This window comes from Rattus norvegicus, chromosome 2 (assembly GCF_021556685.1).
Source record: "Rattus norvegicus strain SHRSP/BbbUtx chromosome 2, alternate assembly SHRSP_T2T, whole genome shotgun sequence".
NCBI lineage: Eukaryota > Metazoa > Chordata > Mammalia > Rodentia > Muridae > Rattus > Rattus norvegicus.
In genome coordinates this window covers 58025314-58053243 of record NC_141535.1, presented here as the reverse complement: position 1 = coordinate 58053243, position 27930 = coordinate 58025314, and the positions used below count along the sequence as shown (strand labels likewise).

Here is a 27930-nt window from a genome sequence, read left to right as displayed (position 1 = left end):
TAATGTCTGTCTAGCATTAATACATTGCTTGAGCACAATAAGCTGGTGCCTAATCATGTTTGTTAAATGACTTAATAATGTGCCTCTTTATATTTATTTTATCACAAACATGGTATCTTTTAAAGTACCTATGTGTGTATCTGTGTATGTGTGACCATATATGCTTCTCTGTCTCTCTGTCTCTCTGTCTCTCTGTCTCTGTCTCTGTCTCTGTCTCTGTCTCTCTCTCTCTCTCTCTCTCTGTGTGTGTGTGTGTGTGTGTGCGCGTGCGCGCGCGCGCGCGCACGCATGGATCAGGGGTTCAGAAGAGGGTGATAGATCCCTCAGAGGCATTTGGGAAATTCTTGGCTTGTTGCATGGTTTCTGTGTCATGAACTCTGCTCCTCAGTGTTGTTCTCAAGCACTTTTAACCACTGAGTTCTTTCCAACTCCAAGAACACTATCTTGTGCTTCTTAAAGTGTGCGATGCCCAGCAATCTCAGCTTTTGGGACACTACTGCTGCTGTCTTATGATGGTTTCACATTTTGCTTATGGGTTTTATTGAGTGAGCTTAGACATTAATTGTAATACACTTGTTGCTACACGTGGGATGCAAGAGAGGACAATGGCAGGTTCTCCAAGAACTGGGAGGATGAAAAAAACTTCCTTGCCCTTTACATGTATTTGATCACCAGTATCCCAACCCTATGCCTTCACTTAGTCCTTTGTCTTGGAGAAGCCCTATCTATGCCATTCCCAAACAGAACAGTAGGCACCTAGTGGAATGCTGAAAATGCATTCAGCTTTGGCCAAAGTGTAAATTCAGAGCTTCTCTGCCCTTAGAATAGGCTAGAGTGTCACCAACTGCTCTAGAATATCATTAATTTATAATGAAGAGTTAGTCCTCACTCATGCACATAGCCACCAATGGCTAGTTGCAACGTCTACTTACGAGCTAGACTGAAGGAAGATGAGAGAAGAAAGGATATAGAGACCCACTTCCGAGATCTGAAACCTTCTGTCCAGAAGCATTTGTTGCTTTTCTGTTCCATAATCTCATCTGAGCTCCACTGGTTGGAAGCAGTTTTCCCAAGTAGAGAAATGGCACTGCTCACCAATCGACAGTCATGGAGTTGGTACTCACATTGTGATGCTTCTGAGAGTTTGATATTATGCTCTATTTACACACAATAGAAATGGGTCTCAGGGGACTAGGAAACTTCCTGATATTCAAGGTCAGTGACCTACCAAGACAACATGACAGTTGAGCTAATGCGTGGCCAGGTTGCTGTGATGGCGCCCGGGGTTGTTGTCAGCATCTGTCTTGAAGTTGGTCTGTTATTTGCTTTTCTTTGTGCCTTGACAGGGAGGCTTCACCCAGATTAAGTGTAATACAGACATTTTTATTGGCGGAGTCCCAAATTACGATGATGTCAAGAAGAACTCGGGTATCCTCCATCCATTTAGTGGGAGCATCCAGAAGGTATACTTTCACTTCCTCGTGCTTGATATCTCTCGGACTGTACATAGCGTTAAGCATTATAATCAGTGTTTTCTTTTGTGCCTCAGGAAAAGGGTTTGGAAAAAAATGCCAAAATGCTTAGACGGTTTTATTTTTAATACTTACTGTCTAGTTTCCCAAACACCTGTTCCTGGATTTCTGTTCAGTATAAAGTGATTCTATGAAGTGACAGTGAATTTTTTTTTTCAGCAAGAGTTTTCCAAATTTTCTAGGGCTCTTGGGAGAGATAACTGACACCAAGATGCCACCTGTGTGGCCAGGGAAGGGACAAGTAGAGCAGGGGAGTGAGCTCCCTGTCTTAGGCTTCCTCTGAGTTACTGAGTCTTTTGCTCCACGTAAGAGTCAAGTGTTATTCCCACCCACTCAGGAGCAGTTGCTCCTCATCAATCACATAAGAGCTCTCGGATTACAGAAACTCGATCCAGAAAGCTGAAGATAAAAGAACTACTTGGCTAGTGGAAGGTGCTGACCCCACTCTCATGTTTCCTAGTCATTCTCTTGGGGATGCTCAAGATCCCCTGGGTCATGAACTTGTGCTCCTCGGCTATAGACATGCAGTCTGACTCAGAGCCTAGACTTGCAGGGCTGCCTACAGGGGAGAGAGTGAACTGGACCCTGGGTTAGCCTCATCTTGTTTCCCTTTAGGGATGGAGGGTGGTATGGGGACCAAGGTCGGACTCTTGACAAAGAATGAGAGTAGAGGATGAGGGAGAAGTGACACTGAAAGACGGTGCTATTGGAATTTGAAGACTGTCCCTGGGAAAGGCTGCTGGTGTGTATCTCCTTCATATCTCACTGCTAGTTCAGAAACAGTCCAGCGAGTGTTCGCTTGCTCTCACACGTCTTTTACAGCTAGTGCCATTGTCATCCCAGGTGAGATCATGGTTCCCCACAAGGGGCATGGGTCACATTTTCACATAGATCATAGGTTTGAGGTGTGAAAAAGCTCACCCACCATCCTCAAGCTTCACCTCTGGTTCACAGGGCCCCCAGCCCTTCTTTCCTGTCCTCTAGAAAAGCTGTCCTTCCCTTCCTGACTGAGGCACTGGCAGGAGACAAATGCAGGGCTTGTATTGCCGGAGCGCCTTCTGCTGGGCTTTGTATTTTTCACCTGCAGAATGAGAAGAGGGATATATGAGAAGGTTCTTTACTAGTGGCTTCTCTGATTCAGGACCTGGAGAGGTTTTCCCCCAACTTCACAGCGCTCTCCAAAGACGAGGTATATCTGTGGAAATGGAAGCAGATTCCCAGTAGAAAGCACCTCTGCTAACCTCTTTTAACATCCCAGACAATAGGAGATTCCCCCAGCGTATTTCTTCTGTCAGTTGGAAAGCCAACAGCAGCTCAATGTACATGGTCATTCTTCATTCTAAGTCAAGGGCTAAAAATGTTGGAAAGAGGTAAGGCACCGAATAACGTTTCCCAGAAATATATTACTCTGCCTAGAGCCATTTGTCAGGGAAGACAGAGCAGGACTTATCACCCCAGGATGGATATGCATAGCAAAGAGGAAGCCTGAGCTTCCCGGTACTTCTGTAGAGGATGTGGAGAGAGAGGAAACTCAGTAATGTCAAAGAAGAAAGACAAGAGGAATGGGGGGTTGGGGGGAGGACTTGGTGAGGGCCAGGTGCTGGTTTAGGGAGTATCACAAAGTTTACTAGGAAAGTGACTTATGGGAATATGGGTGAGAGGGGTCACTTACAGAAGCAGAAATCACCTCCAAACAGTTATATCATCAAAGCCCACCCTAGCATGGATGACAGTTCATAAAAGCCAGAAACCTGGACCACAAAGAGCAGTCTACAGGTAGCTCAACAAGTCAGAGTTTCCTTTCCCAGTGTTTCCTTTCTTCTTTGACATAGTTCTCCTGATCTCTGCTTCTTCCGGGTTATTGGCCTATCTCTTCCAGGATGCTAGGCCTGGGCATCTTCCAAGCAGCTCCATAGGTCTGAGAGTCTGTTTTGTAGCTCAACTGCTCTGAGAATGTCTCTCAGCAGGCTTTATTGCTTATACACACTTGGGAGGAAGAGCCCTGGTGGTCAGTTTCAGGGACTTCTTGAAGCTATTTTGAGTTATTTGCTTCCAGTCTTAAGGAGTGTCCCAGCAGAGGTAATCGATCACAACAGGAGGCTCTCTTCTCCAGATATACCATAGTCAACTCTTCTAAAGGATCCATCTCCAGATTTCCGTTCTACGTTAACCACCTTCATTATCAGCAGCTCAGGTTTCTGAACTATAAGTTTGGTTTTTGAGTCTTGAATTTCTTTGTGTTTCTCTATCCAAAGATCATCCTAAATGACCGGACCATCCATGTGAGGCACGACTTTACATCTGGTGTGAATGTGGAGAACGCAGCGCACCCCTGTGTGGGGGCCCCCTGTGCCCATGGGGGCAGCTGTAGGCCCAGGAAGGAGGGTTATGAGTGTGACTGTCCCTTGGGCTTCGAAGGCCTGAACTGCCAGAAAGGTACATTTGGGGTCTTAGCTTTGCTTCTTGGAGGGCATGGAAGCCACAGACTGAATTATGGGGACTACTCTTTTTGTTTTGTTTTGTTTTGTTTTTTTGTTTTTCCCCCCACAGTACTTGGACTTGAACCCATAACCTGACTCATATTCAGCAAACACTCTGTCACTGAATTGCATGCCCAGCCCTTTCTGTAATTTCTTATTTCGAAAGAACTTCTCACCAAGTTGCCCAGGCTAACCTTGAACTCATTTATAGCCCAGAAAGGCCTTGAATTTACAAACCTATTTCCTCAACATCACAAGAAACTAGGGTTACAGGCCTATTCCTTGAGATTTGGTAAGACCAGTGCTTTAAAAGGGAATATTGGTAATACAGGTACAGCTTTATGGGTCATTTTGATCAACAACTTAGTAACATGTATATGAGGTAGCCATTGTATCATATAAGGTACTAGAAAGGCTTAAAGAGAATTCAGTCAGAAAATATCTCTGTTAGAGTAGGTAAGCGGCCTCTCTAGTCCCTGCTCTGACCCCTTCCCTAAGAAACCTCTTGTAGGCTCTCTTCCAAAAGGTTAACCTGGACAGAGCAAAGACTTAAGACTTGATACACACGAGCTACTTCAAACACATCCTAACAAAGGAATCCCTTTGTTTATGTACTGATAAACATGTGGACTCCTTAAAGAGAAATGTTGCCCAAACACAGAAAAACAGGAACAAGACTTTAATTCTCCAAACTAAGGTATGTGCACTGTTCTGAACCAGTCTGCCTCAGTTATGAAATGGAAGCTATACTCTATATACCATAGCCAGAGTATCTACCCAAGGACTGAGTATAAACTAAATGAGGGAGTGCATACAAGCATGTAGAAGGGGGTTTACTGGTCACTGCATTAACACTAGCCACTATTAGTACTGATGAGAGAAATAAGCTCCCCTAGTGGGTGCTGTGAACTTCCATCAGGCCCTGTCTGAAAGGTTGGGAGGGCCATAAACCACAGACTCTACTTCTCCCTTCCTATACCTACATAAAGGAAGCAGAAGCCACGGTCTTGGCATCTAGAAGTGGCCTGTCTGTACCTGTCCATATGTCCCAGGTAGGGCTCCATAGACCAAGACATTTCTACCATGGGAATGACCCACCTGCCTGCCCCAAAGTTAGTTTCTGACTAAAGCAAACATCTCTGAAAGAAAACAGGTCAATGAATCTGTGAAAGAACCCACATGTGCTTTCTTACGATTTTACTTGTCACAGATGCCTGATTTTAACCAAAGGAAGAAAAGTCTAAATTTTATAGGTAGACATTTTGTACATGGAGTGGCAGCGGCCATGGAAAATATAAAAGATGCCAAATGTGGTAATTAACAGCTCAGTAGTGTTGGTTACATTTACATGGTTCCTGGAGTTTGTCTAACAGAGCATGGCATTTTTTTTTCTAAGCAAAGAAGAGTTACTATTTATGAACCTTAGATTGTAACAGGCACATTGTTATGGCCCTATTAAAAGATGAATCTTGAAGGGATGTCTAGTTAAGGTTCAGGAGTAACCTGTGCCTTCAGAAACTTAAGTTTGGAGTCAGAGGAGATGGCTCAGTTGGTAAAGTATTTGCTGTAGAAGCACGAAGGCCTGAGTTCAACTCCTCAGCACCCATGTAAAAAGCCTGGTGTGACAGAATGTGCCTTAAAATTCCAGGGCTAGGAAGGTGGGGAAAGGGAAATACTGGGCTTGTAAGCCAGCTAGTATTGTGGAAATCAGTGAGCTCAGGATTCAAAAAGAGATCCTGTGCCAAAAAAAGATAGATAGATAGATACATAGATACATAGATACATAGATACATAGATACATAGATACATAGATACATAGATACATAGATACATAGATACATAGATACATAGATACATAGATACATAGATACATAGATACATAGATACATAGATACATAGATACATAGATACATAGAGCGAGAGATAGAAAGATAATAGTGATTGAAGAAGACTCCAAAAGTGAATGAATGACTAAAGAAAGAAAGAAACAAACAATGGAGAGTGACCTGATAACAACCTGTCTTCCACACACAAATATAAACATGTGTGCACATATCAGCATGAACTCTTAGATATGTATTATTTGTGTGCACATAAACTCATACACATATACATACACGGAAGAATGAAACTTGAATTTGGGGCTCATCATTCACTGTTAGCCCTAAGTCTGAAGGGTTGAAATAGACCATCCAGCTTGCTTCTGACACTGATTGTCTACGTATAAGATCTGGGCTTATGCGGAACACTTAGCTTTGGGGATTAAAGAAAGAAGGAAAGGGCATGTTATGATCTTGTTAGTCCCATGTTCTGTTACAGAACTTTGTCTGGATTAGACATAAAATGTTCACACAGTGGCTTTTGGACTCTAGGCTCATGTCCAGAGAATAACAGATCTCACTAGATTGACAAGACTTGGGTAAGGGGTAAGGGAGTGGGCCATGGCCGGGAGCAAATGGCTCTTTTCTGGAAAATCAGGCTAGAAGCTAAGGAAACATCAGCCACCCTGCACATTACCTTGGTATCCCTGCCAGCTCTGAAATGAGAATATTATTTAGGACGGGAAAGCTTTGCAAGGACCAGGAAGGCTTGTGTATCACCTACATTCCATATCCCCTCTCCTGTGACAATGACTTGGTGGATTAAAGGGGCTCTGTGACAGTTTCTTCAGGTTGCAATGGGCACGTAACTGTGGATGGTAACCTACATGCTGCTAGGATGTTGGAAGGATTGGGAAAAAGGCAAGAGAAATCGGCAGATTCTATCCCTTAGAGAGGGAAGACACCGAGACTCTGTGAGCTGGGCAGATCCAAAGCTAGAAAGACCAAGAGTGCTTGGAAGCCATCTGCTGTTGTCAGGGAGAATCCTGCCTCATTCGGCAAAGGGGTTCTTCTACATTTCACAGCTGAAGCTTTTCCTACCTCATAATAAATCTATATTTCAAAAGCAACACTCTGCTCTAAACATTCAACACAGAAGGTTTAATTAGTTTGGGTTTTTTGTTTTGTCAGGATATTTTTGTTGTGTGAATTCTTGCCTATGATCTTTTTTTCTCTGACCTGGTCTTTCTGTGTAACTGTGGCCTGGTCATCACTCTGTAGTCCAAGGTAACCTTGAATTTAATGACACTCCTCTTGCCTCCACTTCCCTCAGCTAGATTACATGCATGTCCTCTGTTTTATTTTAACAATTATTGTTGTTGTTCTTGTTAAACAAAGGGCCAGACTATTGAGTTAAGACCCAGAACCAGACCTCACCTTAGCCACTCCAAGAGCACTTGCTTCAGGGGGAGGTTGGTTTTTCTCCATCATTACTCTGATGCCTGAAGGCTTTAGTAAGGAAGGACATCTGATACTTCTCCTTACCATTAGATGTCATAGGAGGATGGGGGTGAGAAAGTGTTTCCAAAGCCATGCAGGCCTGCAGACCACCATGAGGAACACACACACATGCACATGAAGAAACACACACACACACACACACACACACACACACACACACACACACACACACTCTGCACACAATTTCTCCACAGCATTTGCAGCTGCACAGAATCAAGTCTCGCAGCATCAACCTCAGACTCCATGATGCTAGGGGGAGCTAGAGGCCCTCAGCTCCACCCATCACTTCTGGAGTCAACAAAACCATAAGGCTAGACTTCACTGGTGTGAATACTCCCAGTTTTAGAACTCTTTCCCCACCAAACTGTAGTGCCTCTTGCAATACTACTACTGTAGTCCCGCGTCATTGCAAGAGGGATGTCAGAGGCTCACCTCCAGCAGCACCATTTCCACCATGGGCCCTCTCCTTCCTTTCTTCTCCTTCTCTTCACACTCTCTCATCCACCCACACTCTCAGCCCCTGCAGCATCCCTTGTCTAAGTAAGCTGCCAAGAGTTTAGAGCTGAGCCTTTCAATGTGTCTGGAAAGGGTTTTAAGGTCTATAATGACTGATTTGTGCATGACATTCTTCCTCCACAACCTCCTTGACACTTACAAACACATGCTTCCACATGCCCAAAGCAGGAGCTGGGGTCTGTGGTCAAATAAATTTGGATATATATGAGTTAAACAGTTAATGCAATGCACAGTTCTCACCTCGAAAAGAATGAGAAATTACATATATATGTATATATATATAATTATTATGTGTGATATTATATATAGTTTATTCTGGAGCTAAGAGTGGCATTACCCAGGAACACAAGTTCAGTCAGATTGCTCAAAATATCCTGTTCTAATGTACTATTGGTTTCATGAGTTATTTATAGATATAGGGGGGAAAAGATAAATCAAAGCATTATTAAAATGTATTAGTGGGAGTGTCAGATAGTGGGTTACAGGAAAGCAGGGATATTTATGGTATAGATTTCAGATGCTATCTGATGATACACTTAGCTTCTAGCTTGGTGGAACCTAGTGCTTGTTAATACACCACAAGGTTTCCTGTGATAGTCACTAAAACTTTAGGTCAGACACAGAGGGTGGGCAATGGGTGACAATTAAGGAAGCTAAAGGTAGCCCAAGACAAATTGGCTCTGGCTTAACAACAGTTCAATTCTCCACAATCAGAGGTTCTGATCTGTCAATCAGCCTTGCACACTTTTTCACATGGTGTCTTTTTTTAACCTTTTCTAGAGAATTTCAGTTCACACAGCTCACTCTTCCGCGGGAACTCTAAGAGCCTTTGCTGTATTCAGAGTACCCCGTGGGTGAGCACAGGGCGCAGTTGTTTTTTCTGGGGCCCACCCATCCCCATAAGCAAACAAGTCACCGTCACCCAAGAAAATAACTCGTGCCCTCCGTTCAGAGCAGTTTGGACTCAGGTGGCTCAGAGTCAGGCTGACCACTAGATGGAGACATTCCTCCATAGCAGGTAGAGTGTTAGCCACAACACAAAGCCAACAACCTTAGAGGCCGAGCCTGAGCCTAGGGCATAACATTCCTGAGCAAGGCTGGGTCTTCAAACATCCTTCTTCCCTGAGCCATGCTGACCTAACACTTGGGGTGCTTTATGCGGAACTTAGCAGATTTGTATTTTTGATATAGCTGATTTGGGTGATTAAAAAACTATTTTCTGTTTGTTTCATTGTGTAAGAAAACAGCTTCAGGAGATATAAACCCCACTTTTAAGACTATTCACAAAAACATGTTGCTAAAACATGTAAGTCGTGCTTGATGCTGGGGATTTATTTTCTGAGGCACACCATTAAACACTGGGGAAATGGGTATGTTTGAGCTGCACTGGTCTTTAGTTAGCTGCGGGGCTAGTTGGATGGACAAAGATTTTGTCTATATATATCATACCCTAATAGATCAGGTTATATAGACCTTATCCAAAATGCTTGGAACCAAAAGCGTTCCCGGTTACAGACTTGTTGTTCTTAGAGTTTGAAAGACTTACATACACATAAAGAGATACCCTGAGGATGGGACCCAGATCTAAATATGAGGTTTGTTTGTGTTTCCAATATATCCTCTTTTCTGTAGAACCCGGAAGCAATTTTCTGCAGCATTTTTACTGTGTTCACCTTTCTGACTGACCTGCACCCCAATCTCGGGTGTGGAATTTTCCAGATGTCAGCTCCCTTAAATCTTTGGATTTAGAGATTGGGTGTGCTCAGCCTGTACACTAAAGAATTACATATCAAATAAACTGCCCTTGAACGGTGTACCCAACAGTCGCTGAGTCCGTCATTCCCTGGCCTTGAGGTGTACCCCGAAGCAATGCTGCCCACCAGCCTCAGGGGTGTTGAGACAGTGAGTCCATGACACCCTCACGGTCCTCTCCGTGTAACGTATTGAGAGCTGTCCTTTCAACTCTTTATCAAACACTTCAAATCCCTCACGTAGTGTGTCGTCTTGGGTGTGTGTGGGGGGGGTGGGACTTGCACGTGGGAATTGCACTCTTCATTGGCAGTTTTTTCACCACCTGGACAGCCTGCGCTTTAGCATACAGATTCGAGGGAATGACAAGGCATTTTCATTAGTCCATGAACAGAGGAAAGGCCAGGTCTAAAGGTTAAGTTAAAGTATAAACATGTTTACAATAAAACTTAAACCATTGATGGTTGGGAAACCGGCTTGGTAGTCACTTCTGGAACTGGTGTTCTTTGAATGGAACTGCTTTTGGCATGCACGCCTTCGTGCGCTGACTAACTTGAGGGCATTGTTGTGGTGCTTGATGGTGTGGTTTCTGGAGAATGCCTCGCCCTTAGTTGATCACAAGAAAACTTGGTTTCCAGAATCCGGCAAACGGCCGTGGGGGAGCATGTGGCTGATTGGTTTATTGTTCCTTGATTTCGGGCAGCCCGGAGTAGACCATTGATAGCAGGTAGCAAGCCATTTTTCAAGGTGTAGTAGAAAGGTGGGTTGAAGGTAGTGTGGCGGGAAGTTATGGTAAATGTCTCTTTGGTTCTCTGCCACCTTCAAGTGCAATAAACTCAAGGGTGAACAACACCAGCGATGCCCTGAAGAAACTGCCAGGGTTTCATGCAGCAGCCCAACCTCCATTCGATGGTGGGTCTTCCTTAGGCTTTGGAAGCAGGCAAGTATGGTTCCCAGTGATCTGCGCAGAGTACAATGTCTGTGAGTGCTGATTCTCCGTTTCTCTTTCATGCTCGCACCTGGCAGAGTGTGGAAACTACTGCCTCAATAGTAAGTACAGTAAGGCTTGGAAGAGACTGATCGGCTTGGGCTCCCGCCAAAGCCTGCCAGCCTTGGCCAGGCCCCTGAGCACAGTGCAGCCAACGGCAGGCAGAAGGGAAATGGGGTGAGCAGGAGTGGGCATCAGACACACCCACCAAGGTCCTGGGGATCTGCCTTCCAGCATGGGCACCCAAGCGAGCTCTTCCTTATTTGTGTCTCAGAGAGCTTGGTGGTCTAGTCAGCAGGTAGCTGGACTTCACTCTTGCAGACAGATGCCTCCTGGGGTCCTGTTTGCAGAGTGGACTTGTGACAAACACAGCATGATCAGTTCAAGAAGTCCAAAGAGAATGATGGCTCTTGGCCACAGGCCCACACACAAGGCCAACAACAGCAGTGATGGGCCCTGGCTGTACCTCTCACCCTGGAGTGAGCAGGCCCACTGGGGCCTTTTTGGTTATGTTTAGCCCAGGGTCAGACTCTTATGCCATTCAGCTTGGGCACACTCCTCCTACTTCCTTATCAGCACAGTTCCTGAAATAAGGGACTGGCACCTCTACCAAGAGCTCCCACCCCCTCTTTTTCCTCCCCATCCCCCCCTTTTCCTCCAACCTGCACTCCCCCCAACCCCACCCCAAGAGTCCTGGGAGTTCACCCCTCATCCCTCTGGTCCTTCCTTCTCCTTTTGCTTTCCCAGTCCACAGTATTTCTGCTCTCCCAGCTTGTGGCTGTCTATCCACCAACCTTTCTCTCTCATTCTCTTTGTATGTTTAAAAGTCAAACTGAAACTCTTTTTCACTGCTCACAGTCAAATGATAGATTTCCCTTCCTGAGTGCAGAGTTCTTAGGCACTGCCTTCTTCGTATCAACCACGTGTGTTCATGGAGCTATAACTGTCTCATAAGCTAGTTATGCTCTCATTTTACACACTTTATTTTCAGCGTGAGATCTACTCTACCTTGGTTTCTTTAAGCTGTTATTTCTGTATCTTTCCAAGGGGGAGGGGGAAAGGGTAGTGTGGTTATTTCCCTAGCAGAAATCCCCTCCACACACCCCAGTGTGAGACACCACACACGCCTGTTCTTTTGATGTATTTGAAAGTGTGATTCCTCAGGGTGACCAAGAGATGGAAAACAGGGAGGAAGGAAATTGGTTTCTAAAATATTAGAAAGTGGGGTTGGGGATTTAGCTCAGTGGTAGAGCGCTTGCCTAGCAAGTGCAAGGCCCTGGGTTCGGTCCCCAGCTCTGAAAAAAAGAAAAAAGAAAAAGAAAAAAAATATTAGAAAGTAGGAGGTGGGCAAGAGCCAAAATGGGGCAAGCCGCTCTGGTTCATGGTCTGCCGGAGTCCTAGCTGGGGAATTGGCCTTTGCTATCTGTAGTTCTTGCTCTGAAATGGGAATGGCAGGCCTACCCTGCTTCTTGTGCTCCTGCATGAGCCTGGAGGGAGGGCTTCATCAAATCTCACCCGGAGGTGATGTCTGAAAGAAGACAGAAGCTTCTCACTCCCTCACATCAGAGCTGGGGGCTTTGGAAGATGATCCCCAAATAAAGAACCCCACCGGGCCCTGTTTGAGGATGACTTTCTCTGCCTCCTTTGGCAAAATCCTGGGGTTATCCCCAGCTGCTCTCCGCATGGCTCAGGCTCTCTTCCAGCTTCCAAGAAGCACTGGGGACAGTTCAAGTTTCAGCACATTGCAAAGCCTTCTCTGCAGAGCCAAGATTGGTGACAGTGACCGCCAGGCTCCAGAGAAAGGAGAGAGGGGCAAAAACCCTTGCCAGGCCACTGGGCCAGGCCAAGCACATGCACAGCTAAGAGGAAGGGGCTGACAAGTCGTCAAACAGCACATTCCACAGACAGCTTTCCTGCCATGTTCCCGACGTGTGCAAGTACTGAAGTCAAGGTTGCGGGGGTGGCACACATGTCATATAACCTCCATTTTCTGTTCTGTCTCAGCGATTACAGAAGCCATTGAGATCCCACAGTTCATCGGTCGGAGTTACCTGACCTATGACAACCCAAATATCCTCAAGAGGTAATGAGCCCGCGACAGCAGCTTGCCTATTCCCTAGATGTCAGTTTCTTAATATCACTCCCTGAGTTTATCCTTATCGTCTCTGCCAGACAATAATTCTTCCCCTGGGCTGGGGGGAGGGGGGAGGGACACATGAAATAAACATAGAAACAAGAACAAAACAAACAAAACTAAACTTGGAGGCATCAGTTTTCCAAACAACCCTACCATAAGCACACCAATCCTTTCCTGGTCAAAGGGCCTGGAAGAATATCTCTTGCCCCTGGGGTTTCCAGTTTGAGAGGCAGAAGGAATCGGTCGCTCCTAAAGCAGGAGTATGATTACATCATACCCGCCCCCACCTCTGACCTTCTAGAGGGTTCTTAGCTCTCTGCTGTTCTGGGCCATAGCCTGCAGAGCTGCCTGGAGCCGGTTGTAGAAGGCTTCAGCTGCTACCAACCAAATAGTTGGGAGCCATTTCCTGCCAGGACAGTACCTTTGTCTTCAAAGGTCCACGGTCCTCCTTGAGGCTCTGCCTGTACAGTGAAGATGGCTCACTTCTCTTGGTGTGGACAGAAGAGCATGATATAGGCACAGAAGGCATGATACTGATGCTCAAGTTGCAACTTTCGTTCCCTGGGGACAGGGACGGGCTAGAATTTCCAGCGGCCTGTATATGTGGCAAGGATTGGGGTTGGCTCTTAAAGCAACCCTCCAGGCAGCCAAGCCTCTTGTTGGCAACTACAGTTTCTCCCCCAGTCCTTTGACATTGGAGATGTTCATCCATCTTTAATCACCAGAAAATTGTTCTAGGATTTTTTTTCTTCCCCTTTAGTTTGGGTGAACACTAACATGAAAAAAAAAAAATCTTTAAAGCCACCATGCTTTAAGGTAGAATTTAGGGTATTGAGAAGCAAAATTAATTGGAAAATATGTTCCTGGGTTGTGTGGGGTGACTGTAGGCATATCAGACTATTGTAGTGGTTTGAATAAGGATGGCCACCTTGGTCTTGAATACTGAATGGTTCCCAGTTGAGGGACTGTTCAGGAAGGATTAAGAGACATGGTATTGTGGAAGGAGACAGACCTGGCTTCACTTCCCTAATCACGGCTTCTGTTTGTGGCCTTGGAATGAGGATTTAGATGAGAAGCAATTCCCAGACAAGGTGCACCCTTTGCTGCCTTTTCCTCTTTCTCCCCAACAGCAGAAGGCCATGCAGCACCCCCAAAGCAGAGCATTACCAAAGGAGTCTGAGTCTTTGGCCTCTGGTACTTAGCTAGAGGCTACCAACTGTTAAGGGAACTAGAGCCGTGGTGGCAGTAAAAGGTGGAGAAGCCTCAAGTCAGAGCAACTCTGCTGGAGTGCATGCGTGGGCATGTGTGGATAGACACATGTATGTGTGAAGTCATTCAGAGGGACATGTTCATGACCTCCTTCAGTTTAATGCCTTTAGAGAGTCAAGAAACATAAAACTCAGCTTAAAATGTACTTAAAAGGAAGAGGATTTATTATAAGAAGTATACATACAGCTGGGCTAATTAATCCAGAGAACTGGCATCATTCTCAAAGACCCCAAATCTTACCCATGTTTGCCATGTTCCTTCAGGATATTCCCTAGCTGCCAATAGAACACTCATAAAATGATTATCAAGTTAGACAATGTCCTGTAGGAGTAAAAGGACTCTCACTACAGAGAAGAAAGCTTCTGAAGACTCCTAGTAAACTGGGTAATAACTTATGTGTCCATTCTTAAACCAAGCATTGATCAGAGAAACCAAATTAGCTTGACTGATTGATGCCAGCCCATATTGCCAAGGGAGGAGGGAAGGAGCAAGACTCGAAGTGAGAGACCAGCAGGTTCCTAAAGAACTGTCCAGGGTTGACTTGTCTGTAGCTGGTCTGGTGTTCCTCTGCATGAGGAAGACAAGCTTGATGCCTTCTTCTCTAAATCAGGCCGTGGTAAGCCTAGACGGAAGTCCCCTCCCCTCTTCCTAGCATTTACTATTGAATGCACTGTACAGCTCTGAAATTAAGCATGAGGGAGACAGAGCTATGGTAACATGGAAAATGGAAAGGAGAACATTTTCTCCCTGCTCTTCTTACCAGAATGGATAAGGCAAAAAAAGAGCTATGTGTGCTCCTTGCTTGTTACTACTGTTTATGTCCTACCTGCAGACTCGAACCCACATAAGTGGTACTGGCCAGTGTGTGAAAATTTGGAAATCTAAACTCCAGGATCCTTGATTTTAGGTTCTAGGAGTGCCTTACTAATGCAGAATATTTCCTCCTGCCTTATCTTTTGCTGGAGACCCTCAGGCCACATCAGATAAATGCTAGTAATTTTAGTCAGATGAGTTCTAAACTAGCCTTAGGAGCTGATGGGCACACAGAAGCCCAGTGGCCTCTTCCCAGAAATTCAGACAGCCCAGACACCATCTTGCTTAGTGTCCACTGTCCTCGGAGCTCTATCATGGCACCCTTCTAAGACCAACAGGCACTACATCAAGCCACCTCCTCTGAGCCAGTAGGCCTTGTCTGTCCCCCCATTCCAGAAATGCCCCAATAACAGTCACTGCTGCCCTGGCTGGCTTTCCACTGCCATGATTCCATCCCAGAGAAATTTCAGATTTGAGCCTTGTGGCAACTAAGAGGCCCCCTTTCTGCTTCAATGAGGATCAGCTCCCCAAGAGTCATTGAGTAACAGGGAAGAAAAGAGAAAGTCTAGTGCATAAAGCCACCTGCCTGGGACTGGGATATTGTCCAAAAAGTCTTGCTTTGTAAGCACCCTGTTGTAGGGCAAACACTGCTGCTCCTTGAGCATCCAGAATGTCTGAGAATGGTGAAACCAGCAGGAACGATGCTCCTCCCACTCTCCCGGTGCACAGAGATGCGGAAAGGTCAGATCACCTACACACCTGGTTGCTTAGGGAAGTCCAGCAGGGATGACTCAAAACAGATGTTGGTGGTTGAGCTCATGGGCTCCTGTATTCCCTCCAGGGTGTCCGGATCAAGGTCAAATGCTTTCATGAGGTTTAAGACAACCGCCAAGGACGGCCTGTTGCTGTGGAGGGGGGACAGCCCCATGAGACCTAACAGCGACTTCATTTCCCTGGGTCTTCGGGATGGAGCCCTGGTGTTCAGGTAATTTCTTCCCAAGCTGCCTTCAGAAGCATCTTGAAGTTTTTTTTTTTTTTCTCAAACAGGGCAGCAATGCAGGGATGCAGGAGTCAGCCCCAAACACACTCCTCTGGAGTTGGCAAGAGCTGAGGGCTTCAGTCTCATTCCAGTCCCCTGATCTTGTTTTCCAATATTGACATCATGCCCAAGAGGCAAATTCACACCACTCTCCATGTTTGCCAATTCATTCCAAGTTTTATTAGACTACTGTCATACACACTTGTCTATATCTTGACTCTTACTGTGTTCAGGCGACTGTGGAACTCTAGGGTAGCTTCAAAGGAGAGTGGCAAACTCTCAGTAGCTATTATCTGACCCCCTGGAGAGCAATTCTGTGCCCCTTGTTCTAGTTTCTCTCTACTGTTTGCTTCCCTCTTGGGAACTAGAAGACGTGGAAGTGATACTGGCCATCGTGGGAAGATCTGAAGATCTAAACTCCAGGAGCCTTGGCTTTAAGTTCCATCTGCCTCCCCTGAGCTACAAAGCCTGAGGGCACACGTTGCTTTGTGGCGTTCTGCTGCAAGGAGAGGCAGATTCTTGTCTCCACAGAGCAACTCCACACCTGGAACTTTGTAAATTCTTGAGCGGTACTAATAAGGCCATCCCAGAAGCATTTAATTTTTTCTTTCTTTCCTTCTTTCTTTCTTCCTTTCTTTCTTTCTTTCTTTCTCTCTTCCTCTCTCTTTCTTTCTTTCTTCTCTCTCTCCCCCTTCCTTCCTTTCTCTTTCTCTCTTTTTCTTCCTTCCTTCCTTCCTTCCTCTCTTCCTCTCTTTTTTATGTGCACTGCTGTTTTGCCTCCATGTATGCCTGTGAGAGGATACCAGGTCCTCTAGAACTAGAGTTACAGACAATTGTGAGCAGCCATGTAGGTGCAGGGAATTGAACCCTGGTCCTGTGGAAGAGCAGCCAGTGTTCTTAGATGCTGAGTCATCCTCTCACAGGCCCTTACTTACTTTTTTAAAGGTTAATTTCTTAAATCATTTAAATTTGTGTGTGTGTGTGTGTGTGTGTGTGTGTGTGTGTGTGTGTGTGTGTGTTTCTGTTGTATTTTATTTTTGAGTCAAGGTCTCACTGTGCGGTCTTGGCTGACAAAAACCTTTCTGTATAATCCAGGTTGTTAAATTCACTAAGCTGGGCCTGTCTCTGCCTCCCTAGCATTGGGATGAAAAGCATTTACCGTGTCCACTCTGCGGTTCTCAGTTCTTTGAAATGAGATTATACAGCTCTCCATGCTGTCAATTGGACGGCTGTGCCACCGTTAAAGAATTACCGGCTCAGGCGGTGGTGATGCACATCTGTAATCCCACTGAGCAGCCGTGCCTTTGCAGAACTTGGAGAAATGTCAACCCCCAGGCTGCAGCCTCACCGGGCTGCATCTTGACCATTTCCCCACAAGGTTCAGTCTTGCTCAGAACCTCTGCTTTGGCTCTGGGTCTTTAGCCCCATGGGGAGGTATTGTTAAGGATTTGTTAAGCTTTTACTCCTAAAGGAGGAGCCTCGAGGGTTCATTAAAAAAATAAGAAGTTAATTGAAGTTGTAACAAAGGAGAGAATAAGGACAGGGTAAATACTGAATTCCCTGCTTAAGTCAGTCACAAGCTGGAGACTGAGGGGTTGCTGCCGGTAGGAAAAGATAGTGTGAAGCTATTGAATTTGAAGAGAAGACATTTTGAGAGGAAATGTGACTCCCCTAACATCATACCTGCACTGTGATTCAGCCTTGTGATGGGGGACATTGTCACAGAGCAGCCACTGACAGGTAAGGGGCAGCTCTTCTCTAACTATACCTTCTCCCCTGACCTGTTCTGTTACCCCACCACGGCTCCCCACTCTTTGTTGCCCCAAGGAGCTCTTCCCACCCCTGTCAGCTCGCTGCTTCAAAGTCATTTCTTTGTGGTTTTCCTGTGGTTAACCTCACTCAGGCCTCAAGTGCTTGAATGTGCCCAGAAAAGGGAACTGAAACAGGAGCTGAGTAGAGGGCGGGGTAGCCCAACTCCCCCTCAACTGCCAGCTGAATTCACTGCGTGGGGACCTGAGAAAACTGACCACCGGCTCTCACCAGCTCTGCCCTCACCCTAGGCCCTGAAGGAGCCCGTGGCAGCCCCTTCTCATGACTACCACCCTTCTAATCCCCTATTCCAAGCTAGACTCATGCTCTAGGTTACTGCTTCTTTCTCAAGTTGCTGAAGCTGTCTCTGTGCTTTCTTGTGTTCCGTATAAAATATACTGGGGCCCAGGAAGAGGTACAACTGACACCCACATGTAGAGCCTCCTATTGCTGCTCACTGGGCATTTCCATCTGGGTAGTTACCCTACCACATCCATCCACCCAACAAAGATGCATGGGGAAGGTTAGACTGAGCTGAGATCAAGCAGGGTTATGATGTATTCAGGTGGTCTAAAAAACCCAGCACACGGTGAGTCACCCTTACTGGGGAGCTGTCCCATAGGTAGATTCCTGGGCTTGCCCACCCTAGGCCCTGATAGAGTTAGTGTGATTACACACAGGGATTTTATTAGCACCAAGCAACCCAAGTGTTTTCTAGAAAGCCCACCCTGAGACATAGGATCTGAAGTAGCTTCTGGGTCCCACATACTTGAGTCCCCCGGCTATGTGATTTCCCACAAACTTCCTACCTTCTCTCAGCCTCTGGCTCCTGGTCTGTGAGAGAAAAGGCTGGTTGGGAGGATTTGGTGGGAAGGTGTGTAGGCACACACACACCTGTCTTCCCAGCTCTTCTGAGGTGGAGACAAGGAGGTTAGGAGTTCAAAGCTATTTTCAGATTCATAATGAGTTCTATAGGCAATGTGTACTACATGAGTCCTTGTCTCAAAATAAAACATAAAAAATAAAAAGATAAATAAAGCAGAACAAAATATTCTAAATGGGGAACTTGCATCAGCAAGGCATAGAGCGTACACTATTCTCCAGGATGCACACACTCACTCTTAAGGTTGCAATGTTTCTAATACAAACAGGAGAGAAATCCTGAGATAATAAGATGTACTCAACTGTCTAGATTCTGTGGTGGTTTGAATAGTTTTGGCCCCCATAGACTCCTGTGTTTGAATGCTTGGCCACAGGGAGGGGCACTACTAAGAGGTGTGTCCTTGCTGGAGTGGATGTGTCCTTGCTGGAGTGGGTGTGTTCTTGCTGGAGAGGGTGTGTCCTTGCTGGAGTGGGTGTGGCCTTGTTGGAGGAAGTACATCACTGTGGATGCAGAGCTTTGAGGAGATATATATATATATATATATATATATATATATATATATATATATATATATATGCACTCAAGCTCTGCCCAGTGCAGAAGAGAACCACCCTCTGGCTGCCTGAGGAATTCCAGTCTCCTCCTGGCTTCCTTCAGATCAAGATGTAGAACTCTTGGCCTCTCCAGCACATGTCTGACTAGATGCTGCCATGCTTTTTGTCACGATGATAACTAAACCTCTGAAACTGTAAGCCAGCCCCCAATTAAATGTCCTTTATAAGAATTGCCTTGGTCATGGTGTCTTTTCATAGCAATGGAAACCCTAGCAAAAAAACGACCCTCACCCAACTTCAGATCCTATGCTAACTTGCCACTGAGATTCTTACCAGCGAACAGGAGCGAGCAGAGCAATGGAACTCTCAAGCAGAACACCTTTAGGAGCCACAGAAAGAAATCAAAGTGCTCACTGAAATGAGTGTGACCTTCAGTTTATTGTGCTTTGTTTCATTTTAAGTCTGTCATACGTGGAGCACAAAACCAACCAGGAAGCTTTATGAATGTCATCTAATGCCCTTTCCCACTTATTTTGACCACATAACACTTTCAGGTACCAGAGACAAGGATGAGATCCGACATTAGTAAAGTGCCCTGTACCATGGTTTAAAGGGGACATTCTTAGAAATGTCACCACATGAAGGCCTGAAAATACCCAACTAATTTCCAAGGGCCACTGCCCAGAGCCACTTCTAGGTGTCCCACCTTGGTGGCTAGTCTGTCAGCCATTGGTGTACACCAAGCTAGGTGACTTAGTAGTAAGGGTCAGGGGACATTGATAGAACAGGCAAGCATTTATTTATTGCTTTATTGGCTTGATAGCCAGGCACAATTCCTGTGCAGTACACATCTTCTCAGTGGCCAGTATGGGGAAATTTAAAATATGTAGAGTTAGGTGTGTTGGTGAATGACTATGGTCTCAACACTTGGGAAGTAGAAACAGGATGATGGAGGATTTCCAGGCCAGCCTCATCTACACTGTAAGTTTGGGGCTGTGTATGTATTTGATGCATATAAAATAATCTAGGGACAGTATGGTTCTTTGTGGGTCCTAAAATTATGGAGTCAGGACTGGAAAGTTAAGTCATGATAGTGGGATTTTTTTTTTTGTCTGCCAAACTCTATTTTAACTCCCTTGTGCATGTTCTGTCCTTCAAGAGAGTAAGAGAGCTAATGGCTGCAGAAAAGAATGAAGCCTACCCTTGCTCCACCAGGTTCTAATACAATGGGAATGTTTTAGTCACCGGGACACTGACTGGCACATTCAAGCGTGGCTCCCTGCAGTTACACACAGGTTACCTGATTGTAGGACCTGGGTGTTCATGACACTTTAGTTACATGTTTTTCACCTTGGGTTCATGCCTTACAGGGCTCCCCTCCCAGAGGAGAACTCAGGAAGTTAACTCCTGAGGGTGCATTGTCAACCTCCTAAATAAGCTTCACCAAGTCCCACAATTTTGGCATGGTGACATTATTTATTTAGATCCTACCATGTACTGTGTTAGTTAACTGTCTCTATAGTCCTTCAAGGAAGGTGTCTTGCCTATATTTAATAGAATTAGGTAAGTCATCCTAAGTCACGGAGCTGGTAAGTTGACAAGACTGAGGGTCAGGTCAGGTCTGTAGAAAGTGAATATGCATGCTCTGCCATCCATGTTGTTTTGCTCAGCAAAGCCACATGCCAATTCTCCAGCTCTGCTTCATGATCATTCCACATTTATTTATTCTCCCACCCATTCTGTGTGTGTGTGTGTGTGTGTGTGTGTGTGTGTGTGTGTACGTGCGCGTGCACATACGTGCTCACTTCATAGTGCACATGTGGAGATTAGAGGAATACTTCAGGAAGCTAGTTCTGCCCTTCCGCCATGAGGGTCTCGGGGCTTGAACCCTGACTGCCAGGATTCATGGAAAATGCCTTTATACTCTAAGCAACCCTACAGACCCAGGTTCATTCTTTTCTTCAAGAAGCTTCAAGAAGCATTTGGCTCCCACATAAGGTATTCTCCAAAACCGCACCTTCTAGCCAATCTTATGGGCTGTCCAGGGGTGGAGATTTTAGGGTTGCAGTGGCAGCTCTGTCCCTTGGTTTATCAAGACTTTGCAGCTTCTATTCTTGGTTCAATGCTGGGGCTGTGTTGTTTCTTTGGGTCTCTGTTAGGAAATGAACGAGCTGTAGAACTTTCTCTGGGAAAACTGAGTGCTTTCTATTCTCACTCTGTTCTCAGAACAAGGATCTCTGGAGGAACCAACACTTTATCTCAGCCTCCCTCTCCCCGCTACAGTGTGTAGACTCCTCTCTTCCCACAATTCAAGCAAAGCTGCTCCTATGGGCCTCTCTCTGGACGTTTGAGCACGTGGTCTGATTGTGTTATCCAGGGAAGGTCTAGGCAGTTGGCTCCCTGCCCAGGCTGGAGTAGTCACTCACTAAATATTTGCTGGATTGAATTAAATTAGAATAAAGGATAAAGGAATGGACGGTGAGTGGCTGGAAAGGGCTGTTTCTCTTGGGAAGCATGTTTTCTGATTCCTTGAGGGTTTCAGAGTATCTGGAAATTGAGATGCTACAAAGTAGGTCTGGTATTGAAGGGGAGGGGCAGAGAACACAAGAAGTTCAATTTTCTTTCTCACCTCTGTGATTTAAGGCAAAGATATCTTCATCTCTTTACAGTTCAGCTTACTCTACAATGCTGGGTTTTTTTGTTTTGTTTTGTTTTGTTTTGTTTTGTTTTTTCTTTCTTAAAGTGAAAAACGCTTTGTAATTTCCTAAGAGTTCTGTAATAAATTATCATGAAATTTATAACATTTAAAAAATCAATGTTTGGCCAGGTGTGGTTGTACACACTTTTAATCCCAGCACTTGGGGGGACTGTGGCAGATAGACCTTTGTGAATTCGAGGCCAGCCTGATCTACAAAGGGCTGTTACACAGAGAAATTGTCTCCAACAAACAACAAAAAACAACAAAAGCAAAATAAAACAAACAGCAAACAAAAAACACCCCACAAGTCCCCACCCCCAAATCAATGTTTGTATGGTTCTGGAGACTAGAAATACAAAATTCAGCATGTCACCAGGACGGCTTCCTTGTTGGGACCAAAGGGGTTCTGTTGGTGTTTTGATGCTGGGTGGGCAGTCCTGGTGTTTCTAGCTAATAAATGGATGCATAACTGGCAGCCTTAGCCTTCATCGCCACAGATCATTTTCCCCCATGTGTCTGTGTCCAGATTTTTTCCGTATGATGGTACCAGTCATACTGATTGACTATCCCTCCAACCCAGTGTGGCTTCATCTTAACTAACTGCAAACAAGGTCGTAGTCCGAGGTTCATGGTGGGCAGAAATTTTGGAGAAACACTGTGCAAAGCAGTGCAGATGATAAGATCTTCTCATTAGTTCCAGTGCAGTAGCTACAATGCTTGCATACGTGTTCCTGGATCACCTCGACGACCTTCCAGTATGGGAAGTAAGGCCATCACAAAAAGGCAGCTGCCCTGTGATTCATTCTACTGAATTGGGTATCTGGATTAGTCAAAGCTAACAAGTAAAAGGGTGGCACACAGGGCGTGGGGCAGAGGAAGCTAGAGCTGTGCCGTATTCATTTTGCAAGATGGACATATCCTAAATGTTAGTGACATATGAATATTCTTAATGGTTCTGAACGGTACACATAAAATAGCTTAGATGGTAATGCTCATCCTACCACAACTGAAAACGTAAAAATGCCGTTCATTCATCTACTAAGCTGGAAAGGGACCACCTTCTGTGCCAGCCTTGTTACCTCAGTTAAGGACATTACACTCTGGGTGAGCTTTGGCATGAGAGCCTTTGTGAGTGGGCAGCTCCCTGCACTTGCGTGTTTCATCGTTTCTTTCCTTGTTTATCCCTAACACCTTTAGCTACAACCTGGGCAGTGGTGTGGCTTCCATTATGGTGAATGGTTCCTTCAGCGATGGCCGGTGGCACCGAGTCAAGGCTGTCAGGTGAGCATCTACAAAAAGGGAGAGAGAGCCAGGCTACGAGCTCACCAAATTTCACTGTGTATATTCCCTTACCATCACACTGTACTACATAAGAACGTTTTTATACACCTGTACAATGTATGCTGAGCACATCCCCCACCACACATCCATCTTCCCCACCCTTTCCTTTGGCCCACTTTGTTCCCTTAGGCTATCTTATTCCTACTTCCATAGCATATGTAAGTATATGATTTTATTTATCTGTAATGGAAGAGACCACCCAAGAGAAAAAGAAACTTACATTCATCTTTGTGAGACAAGCTTGATTGATTAATATGATTCTATCCAGGAGCATACATTTTCTGAAAAATATAATTTTTGTTCTGTCTATATGGCTGAAAAAATATACATACCACATTTTCTCTAACCACTGGGTGGTTGCTTAGTACCTAGGTTGCTTCTGTAACTTAGCAACAGTTATTATTACCACACTTTTGAACAGCACTGCAGTAGACATTGATGAGAAAGTATCCTATGACAGGTAGGGTTAGATCCTGTGGAGTTTTGTCAAGGAGCAGTATGACTGGAACATTAGACTTACTGAGGTATCTCTGTATTAGTTCCCATAGTGGTTAAACTAGTTTACATTCCTACCAGCCTTCTATAAAGGTTCCCTCTGGTCTCACACAATGAAAATTTGAGGCCATGAAGACCTTATAGTATGTTCTAAATGCCCTTGTATAAGCGATCCCCTCCCCTTTCAAAAATGTTATCTAAGTGTTAGAAGTCATATATGATCACCTAGCCCCCATGACATATCTGTGCCCTCCTAATGACTTTTGATTAACTTTGGGCAGATCATTCTTGTATCTTTATAATTTTATTGCGTGAGTCCTTACTTCTATGTTTTTAGAAAAAATAAAGCACAAGTCTAAATCAGCAATGCTGATATGGCATATTAAATTAGTCCAAGGTGAAAAGGAATCGATACTTTGATTGTAGTTCCCTGAAAATGTGTATAACCCTTGCTGGGGAATCAGATGATGGCCAATGTGAGGTCTGAGAGCCATGGGGCCTCAGCGTCATCAACTTCATCTTCTACTCCCCTGTAGGCTGTGTTAAGACCATCCTTATTTAGCCCCCTGCCCTGACCATGGGGCCTACCATGGAACCTCAAAAGGGATTTGAAGACACAGACACAGACCTGTGTTTGTCTGCTACTAGGCATCCCAAAGTCCAGATGTATGCCTAGGGATCTCAATAAGCCGAAACTCTAGTTGTTACAAAAAGATCAATGATTTTCCATAATGCAGATTTACAGGTTTGGATCTCAATTTTTTTTTCTAGAAAACAGATCGAACGCAGAGTCATGTCCTAGCATTCAGCTTGTGAAAGGTTCATTTCTCTCTCCCTCATTTACAAAAGAGATTGCACACAGGCATCTCCAAAGGCATGTGAAATGCTTTGGTTCTCAATTCCAACCTCATTGAATCCCAACAGCTGCCCCAGGAACACCAGGCAATATACCCTGCTTATATCCTTGGGTCAAAATGGTTGGTAGAATAGTCACACAACGTAGAAGAGTTTAACTTTCATAAATATTGTGGTTTGATTATGTATATAAAAATACACAATGTTGTAGATACCAGTCCCTTCCTAGACATCTAAGGAAACAGATGTTAAATGAATTTCCCAAAACTATATAAATTGCTGTGGGCAGAACCTAACATCAAAAACCATTTCTGTTCTACCCCATGATGTAGCCCACACACAGGGATTTCAGATGCTTGGGAGAAATATCGTAGTGGAATGTTCTCTCAGGAGAAACTCATATGCCAGACATCAAGCTTGGCATGTGCAGACAGCTTAGTAGACATAACCCCTCCTATTGACATGATCCATCTCATTTCTAGTATGTCTTGGGTTACAGTGAGAGCTGAATAGGAGATTCAGGAGCTCATACACTGTAAGTCGTAAACAGGCTGGCCTAGTGGAAACTGAGTGAATCAAGGCCTTAGCTATCACATATGACAAGAAGACTGGGTTGATCTCAATTCTCTACCGAAGGCTCCAGGTCAGAGATAGTAAAATAAACAAGAGAGGGAATCTCTAAGGGGAAGTGGGCTCTGCTTTGTACACTGTCTTGCTTTGAATGATTCTGCTCTTGCAAGCATGACTCCTAAGAGGGAATACCTTATCTATCCAACATCTTGTGCCAGATAATTTAGACACTGTGCTTTATAACATTCCATATTTACAGAAATTTAAGATCTGTATTTTGCATTCTTGTGCATAGCAGTAATCACATGACAATATGTAGATAACTACAGCAACATGCCTCTTGGTCAACCTCAATAGACCACGATGTGTGCTAGGCCCTGTGCCCCCGTGTTTTGCATGTTAACAGATGGTCTGCACAGTAGCTTTGGAAGTTGACTCTAGTTATTGCCATTGCATGTACAGAGGTTAAGCTTTAAAGATTCATTTGTTCATGCATCTATTATTCGTCATACACTATTTAAGATACCCAAGACACATCATTGAGGAAAACCAGTTCCTTCCCTTGGTGGTTTTGCATTCCTCTAGGATGCAACAATGAGTAACGAAGACAACAAAGTGCATTATGTCTTCAACTCAGAAATATAAAAAAATGAAAATATGCTCATAGTTGATGAGATCAAGTAAGCCAGAATGGTTTAGAGTAATGGGGGTGGGGAGGGGAGCGGTGCAAACAAGGCAAATTGTGGAGGCCATTGCCCATCATAGCATCCAGGTATGAGGGTGAAAAAAATCACTTCTGAACTACAGAGGACATGGCAGGAAGACATTCTAAAACTCAATGAATGAAGAGATATGGTATCAAGAAGGGAGCTCGGGTTGGTCCCACTTCTGATGGGATTATAAAAGCTGGCATTTTGTGGAACTATTTTTATGACCTCATTACTTAGCACATAGTAGGTACTTTCATCCCGCTAAACCAAAATGATTTCATCAACTCCAATAATGATAGTTTATTTCAGTTTACTTTGCTTTGCAGGGATGGCCAGTCTGGGAAAATTACGGTGGATGACTATGGAGCCAGAACAGGCAAGTCACCTGGCATGATGAGGCAACTTAACATCAATGGGGCTCTGTATGTGGGTAAGTGACCTTGACCAAAGCCTAATCTGTCAGGCCTTTTCCTCCTTTCCCTCATTAGCCCTTTATTTGTTGTCCCACGACTGTATACTCCACAGGGTCAATCAAATACCTGGAAATCAGGAAGCTGTCCAAATAGAACATTCCTCCATGTTCTGAACTTCTGACTCACAGCTGAGGTGGCAGGAAGGGACTCACTCACATCGCTTTTGTGCTTGGGAGTGATCCATCGGGAAAAACCATACTTTTTTTTTTCTTTTGTTTACGGAATAGGAACCTTCTAAATATAGCCATATGAATTCTCTCTGAGGAAAGAGGATCTGGCTGTGTGTGTCCTCTCTCAGAATAGAATGAGTAGAATTCCTATAAATGGCTAATAATCTACTACACAGACAAAAAAAGAGAGGCGTGAATTGGTACCTTTTTGTTTTCTAAATGAGCTTAATTAAAAGCAGCCAAGACAGTGCCTATTGTTGACGTCACACAACATTTAAAAATCTATTGGAGAACTATTTGGTTTTAAGCCAGAAATCACACCTGAAATCAGCCTCTGTAGCCTTCAGAGGTGCATTCAATTGATCAAAATCAATTGAATGTGTGTGATGTACTTGATGCTCTGTCCCTGGCCAGGGGACCATAAAGGACCTCCAACTGATGTCACCTCTTCCTGGTTCATTTTCTCTCCCCCTCTTTGCCTCCTCACAGGTGGAATGAAGGAAATTGCTCTGCACACGAACAGACAGTACATGCGAGGCCTTGTGGGCTGCATCTCCCATTTCACATTGTCCACCGATTACCACATTTCCCTTGTGGAAGACGCTGTGGATGGGAAGAACATCAACACTTGTGGGGCTAAGTAACACCAGCTGGCCTTGCCCAAGGGACATTGACAGCCTCTATCCTGAAATCCCAGGGGCCCAGAGACCCTGCCTGATGCTGCACTCAGAGGTCTTGAAATCAGGTGTGTTTACTTTCATCGAGGACAAAGTGCGCCCTGGTGAGAGCCAAGACTGAAGGCCCTGAGTGGCCTTCTCTGCTAAAGCCCTGTGGACCAAACCCAATGGACTACTGTGGATAGGAAGCATTGGACTTTGTCACTCGACGTATAGAGTCTGTGAGAGATGGTATCAGTGCACGCTCTGGAAAAACTCTGCTGTAGCTCAATGGCTGTGCTGTATTAGAGAGAGCCAGACTGGGTGAGAAAGAGTGAATGAGTGAATGAGAGAGAGAGAGAGAGAGAGAGAGAGAGAGAGAGAGAGAGAGAGAGAGAGAGAGAGCGCAGAGATAAGCAGAGAGAGACAGACACCCCTCTGAATAATATTAAAATATTTTTGCTCTTCCTTGACTTATGACGCTAGCAGAATGACTGTGTGACCCTGAATTTCATACTTCCAATCTTGGTCTATGGATTGTGTAGATTAACCCCTTCCATGCCTCGCTGGCTGACTCAATGTGCTCTGTCTAGTCCGTGAAAATAAAAGTCAGGGGGCAAATTAAACATATAATAATAATCAGACTGTGACCTCCTTCCCCCAAGCTTACCTCTAAGGCAAATATTCTTTTTTTATGATGCAGAGTGAAGAAGGTGGGTCCCCTGATTTTGTAGCTGTACATTTTGTATGTGTCTCTTTTTATAGCTGCAGACTGTACACCTCATGGTGTGCTTTGGAAAGTTAGTGGCTGATCTGCCTCATGGCAAACCTTCCTAATAGTTTTCCCACAAA

General features: G+C 44.8%; 1 protein-coding gene and 1 long non-coding RNA gene across 4 annotated transcripts in view; one reads left to right on the top strand and one right to left on the bottom strand.

Annotated features, from left to right (window-relative positions):
* LOC108349957 (uncharacterized) overlaps positions 1–13318 on the bottom strand; it is a 32705-nt gene extending 19387 nt beyond the window's left edge. For 2 of the 3 annotated variants that reach the window (XR_015671164.1, XR_015671166.1), the window contains exon 1: positions 13165–13318. This is a non-coding gene — a long non-coding RNA (uncharacterized LOC108349957). Of the gene's footprint in view, positions 1–2457; positions 2614–13164 lie in introns of all 3 variants that reach the window. The other variant, XR_015671165.1, reaches the window with a different exon arrangement.
* Positions 1–27555, top strand: part of Egflam (EGF-like, fibronectin type III and laminin G domains) — a 174030-nt gene extending 146475 nt beyond the window's left edge. The window contains 7 exon segments of the mRNA NM_001108938.2: positions 1347–1463; positions 3788–3968; positions 12611–12689; positions 15667–15810; positions 23006–23089; positions 26106–26209; positions 26912–27555. Of these exon segments, the coding sequence (NP_001102408.2) occupies positions 1347–1463; positions 3788–3968; positions 12611–12689; positions 15667–15810; positions 23006–23089; positions 26106–26209; positions 26912–27066 (864 nt within the window). The 3' untranslated portion in view covers positions 27067–27555.
* The last annotated feature ends 375 nt before the right edge of the window (positions 27556–27930 follow it).